We start from the raw sequence: 5533 nt of genomic DNA on the forward strand, positions 1-5533 counted from the left end.
TTTCCAGCCTTCTTCTTTCTTAATCATGCCCGGGTTCACTATCCCAAAATCCCATCCTGAATCCATGTTTGGCACTTTGCAAATAGGTACCTGCTAACCAAAATTCTATCCCATAGAGCCCCTTAGGGTGTGCGGGGTGGGTTAGGCAACCCCCTTGCCGCACGGCATGTCCACCGCCAATCACATGTTTGGTTTTTTTTTTTTTAAATTAGTTTGCCTAATCTTATTTTAGGCGTGCACCTCTTATGTTTTTTGGGCAAGAGGGAAGAATAAGAGGAGAAATGACATGGCACAAGATTGAGTGGGGATAAATTTTGTCTAGTCTCATATTCTCATTAGACATGCACCCTTACACCCTAATACACTCTTATAAATTTTGTTTATTAAAAAAGTTTACATGTAATAATAAAGAGATGTAATAATAAAGAGAGAATATATCAAATTCAGTATTAGTCAACGCACTGACCTGGTAAACAAAAATAGGTCGACGCCAACCACACCAAACAAAAAAACGATACTCTTTTCAACCCTCTGTTTTCTGTCTCTAGTCCTAATTATTCGCTGCAAACCCACTTCACCGAAATTTCTGGTACAACCCTAGAAAGGTATTCCAGTTGAATCTTTATAATTCCATTTCTTCTAGTAGTTTTATTATCATCATATGGGTGTCTCTGATTCTAGTTCCCAATGAAACCCCATCTGTTTTTTCACATCTTTTTCATACCCTTTTACCTGATCTTGTTATCTGTTTCTGGTCAATGTCAAAGCGACCAGCAATCGGTCTTGATTCAGTTAAAGAACGATCTCCACTTCAATTCTTCACTTGCAACAAAGCTGGTTTCTTGGAACCCAAATGTCACAGATTGCTGCAATTGGTTGGGTGTCACTTGCAGCACAACGGGTCAAGTTATCGGTCTGGATTTAAGCAACGAAACGATTTCGGTTGGAATTAATGATTCCAGTGTTCTTTTTGGTCTGCAGAGTCTTGAAAGCCTGAATCTTGCTGCAAATAACTTCAATTTCTCACAGATTCCTTCGAGATTTGGCAGTTTTGCAAGTTTAAAGAATTTAAACTTGTCGAATTCAGGTTTTTCGGGTCAGATTCCTGGAGAATTATCGCAGCTGAGTTCGCTGGAAGTTCTAGATCTTTCTTCATTATTCTCATTCGGAACTCGTTCGCTGGGACTGGAAAACCCGAATCTAGCCACGTTTGTTCAAAACTTTACAAAGTTAAGAGGTCTTTATCTTGATAATGTGAATATATCATCACAAAGATTTGATTGGGGACAGAGTTTATCTTCATCTTTACGTAACTTGGAGGTTTTAAGCTTGTCGAATTGTCAACTTTCGGGGCCTTTAGATAATTCTCTTGAGAATTTACGGTCACTTTTGGAAATTCGTCTAGCATTAAACAACATAAGTGCACCAGTTCCTGATTTCTTTGCAAATTTCACGAATCTGACGGTTATGAAACTTGGTTCTTGTAATTTGCTAGGAACATTTCCCAATAAGGTCCTTCAGTTGCAGAATTTACAAATTCTTGACTTAGCTCTTAACAAGAATCTTTCCGGTTCGTTACCCGATTTTCCGGTTAATGGATCCCTACAAAGTTTAATGCTCAGCCACACAAATTTTTCTGGTGGGATACCAGAATCTATTGGAAATCTAAAGAATTTATCGAGAATTGAGCTCTTCGTCGGTAATTTCAGTGGACCAATACCAAAATCTATACAAAATCTCACCCAACTGGGGTACATAGATTTGTCATCGAACAACTTTACTGGGCAAATTCCATCATTTCAAATGTGCAAGAATCTTACACATGTTGATTTGTCGCGTAACAGTTTATCGGGTATGATTCCTTCTGCTCACTTTCAAGGTCTTGAAAATCTTGTTTATGTTGATTTAGGATTTAATGATTTTAGTGGAAGTATACCTTCAACTTTGTTCACTTTGCAAAAGTTGCAAACGATGCAACTTTCCAATAATAATTTCAGCGGGTTACTTGCTAATTTCACTAATCCGTCATTATCTTCATTGGTTACACTTGATTTGAGTAGTAACAAACTCAGTGGAGAAATTCCAAGATCTATCTTTGAACTTCAAAAGCTTAGTATCTTGTTATTATCATCGAATAACCTGAGTGGGACCATAAGAACCGAAGATTTTCAAGATCGTCTGAGCAATCTAACAACTCTCGATCTTTCATTTAATAATTTTTCGATCCAAACGAGCAATAACATCACCCTTGTGAATCATCTTCCAAAATTTTCGACCTTAAAGTTGGCTTCGTGCAATCTTATCAAGTTCCCTAATCTAAGAAACCAATCAAAATTGGTAACTCTTGATCTTTCCAGCAACAAAATCGAAGGAAATATACCCACATGGATATGGGAAGTTGGGAATGGAAGTCTTTCATATATGAATCTTTCTCGTAACCGGTTAACGGGCCTCGAAGAGCCTTATAATTTTCCCGATCTTTTTGTACTTGACTTGCATTCGAATCTTATCAATGGGGTGATTCCAATTCCGCCACAAACCGCCACATTCATCGACTATTCAAACAATCGTTTCAACTTATCACTCCCGGAAGGCATTGGGGGAAACCTCGGCTATGCATATTTCTTTTCGGTTTCTAACAATGCACTCACTGGTGTGATCCCGCAAACCATATGCAATGCTGCCTACCTGAAGGTTCTTGATATGTCAAACAATCGGTTAAACGGAAGCATACCAAATTGTTTGATCGAATTAGGTAGCAGTCTTGGTGTGCTAAACTTGGCGAACAATAGTCTTAGCGGTCGAATTGAGGGAACATTTCCAAGCAACTGCGGGTTGAACACTCTAGATCTGCATGAAAATCTTCTAGAAGGGAAGATTCCAGAATCTTTAGTTAATTGCACGATGTTAGAAGTGTTAAACCTAGGAAAAAACAAGATAAACGACACGTATCCATGTTCTTTGAGTAAAAACGCCAACTTGCGTGTTCTTGTGTTGCGATCCAACAGGTTACATGGATCAGTGGCATGTGGTCAAACCCAGCATAATAATTGGTCAAAGCTTCAGATCGTAGACATATCTTCCAACTATTTAGACGGTGAAATCCCTAAAAACTGTTTCAGACAATGGGCTGCTATGATGAATGATGATAACGGAGATCCACCAAAAAAGAAGCACCTCAGCTTCACTGTATTACAACTTAGTAATTACTACTATCAAGATACAGTCACAGTCACAGTCAAAGGACTCGAGTTGGAGTTGGTCAAAATCTTGAGAGTTTTCACATCCATTGATATCTCGAATAATAATTTTTCAGGGGAAATACCGCGCGCAATTGGGCAGCTCAAAGCATTGTATGTTCTCAACGTATCACGTAATGCGTTCACAGGCACCATCCCACCATCTATGGGAAATTTGAGTCAGCTGGAGTCATTAGACATGTCATCAAACAAGTTAACTGGAGAGATCCCATATACACTTGCAAGTCTTACGTTTCTTTCTACACTTAATTTGTCAAACAATCAGTTGAAAGGAAGAATCCCAATAAGCAACCAATTTCAGACTTTTGAGAATGATTCCTATTTAGGCAACAAGGAATTATGTGGTCTTCCGTTAACCAGAAACTGCCCTGGTTCAAACATTCCCACAACAGAAAATGTACCACCGTTTCAAGAATCGAAGAACGGATATGACTGGCAGTTCATATTCACCGGGGTGGGATTCGGGTCAGGTGCAGCCATTGTCACAGCACCTATTATGTTGACTAAGACAGGGAGATACCTTTGGAACGACTACACAAACAAACTTGTCATAACGATTTGTCTGGTCCTAGGTATCCGTTACGCACCGTGTCGTTTATTTGAAGAAGACGAAGACGATGAAAAGGAGACGGTATCCAGCGATGAAAACTCAGACGACAGTGAATTCGAATCAGTAGCTGACCAATCAAAAGGAAGGTACTGTGTGTATTGTACTAAACTTGATTTCTCTAGAAAGCAAGCCATTCATGATGCAAAATGCACTTGCTTTGACCAAACAAAACTGTTGTCTACTTCTTCGTCGACTTCTTCATCCGAAGCAGCGTCTCCGTTCACCAAACTGTGAGTTTCGAAGTGTAAAATTCTTTCTCTTTTATCTTCTAAATTTTTCGATGTATATATAGATACAGAAAGTGAATTCTTGAAGCAAGAAATGGGAATATTACTAAGGTTTCGATAGTTTATTAATCTCATACATTTCAAAACTAAAGATGCATTCAAGATTTGTTTGTATGAATTAAAATTATATTAAAAGTAACTTAACATTCACTGAGATATTTCATCGAACAGTTGGTGGGCATTATTACAAACACTTGCGATTCATGGGTTCTCTAGAAGAATAACGGAAGAAACAGATTTTTACTAACGTTTAAAAGCAATTAGACATAGATTAGAGAGTATATGTATATGTGTACCAGAAAACGATATGATCATCACAGTCGCTGAGTCGCATTTGTCTTCCATGTCGATATCATAGTTTTTTTCTCATCAATAGCCAGCCCATGTTACATGGGTTTTAAGGGCGGGCCCAAATTGAAGCAAGATGCAACAATTAAAGACTTTTAAATCAACATTTTTTTTTTAAATCAACGTTTCTAAAAAGAAACCAGTGGGCCACCACCCATAGATAAAAAAACAATCAGGACGGGACATTTTACGTAACGGTAAAAACCCACACGACGGTATATTCGACAGTTACAAAACATGATGGTATCGACACATGTTAAAACGAATACTTATGACGGGTTTGGAACGTGAACAAAATAACCAACTTACGACGGTACATACGAAAGTTAGTAAATCACTACCTTAAGAAAAAAAAAAAAGAAACGACAATACCCGTCCGGTGGACGGGTTTTTTAGTGTTGTAATGACAAAAGAAGGGTCTAGATAGTAACTAGTAGTATACCCGTTCGGTGGACAGGTTTTTTAGTGTTGTAATGACAAAAGAATAAGGTAAGGTCACCAGGGGCGCATCGTGAAGAAGCAAGTATCACGCGTGGAGAAGCGTGATACACGAACGCCACCCAATTCCCTAAGGTAATGAAATTGGGGAAGATGATTACTTTGGGTATTAAAAAAGGCATTAAATGACAGTTCTACCCTCACATGACCTGCACATGACCACATTTAACTGAAAAATCAAACTGGGTTATGTCAAAAGGACAAAACGTGATAACTTTTAAAAGATAAAGTACAAAACTCATCAATTTTATACATAAAGAACAGCGCCTGAAAATGGGTATAAAGATAAAGGACAATCCTTGAAATTCACTCTTCTTTTGACCCATCATCATAGTTGGCTTAACATAACAAAACTTAGTCATACTTGCTGTAAAAAGAACATTGATGCAATTTATATAAAATGAGACCATAATATTTAACTTTCTGATAAAACACAATTACACATCAATAGATGTTAATAATGTAATCATACACTTGGAATAAAATGGATGTCAATTGTCTTAGATTCATCCATGAATGAAACTTTCCTA

General features: G+C 37.8%; 1 protein-coding gene across 1 annotated transcript; it reads left to right on the forward strand.

The window, feature by feature from the left end:
* The first annotated feature begins 687 nt into the window (after positions 1-687).
* Positions 688-4104, forward strand: LOC110884810 (receptor-like protein 7). Its single transcript, XM_022132522.2, has one exon. The coding sequence runs from the start codon at positions 688-690 to the stop codon at positions 4102-4104; it is 3417 nt and encodes a 1138-aa protein (XP_021988214.1).
* Positions 4105-5533: the final 1429 nt, after the last annotated feature.

The sequence above is a fragment of the Helianthus annuus genome, chromosome 10 (genome assembly GCF_002127325.2).
Source record: "Helianthus annuus cultivar XRQ/B chromosome 10, HanXRQr2.0-SUNRISE, whole genome shotgun sequence".
NCBI classification, from domain to species: Eukaryota; Viridiplantae; Streptophyta; class Magnoliopsida; order Asterales; family Asteraceae; genus Helianthus; species Helianthus annuus.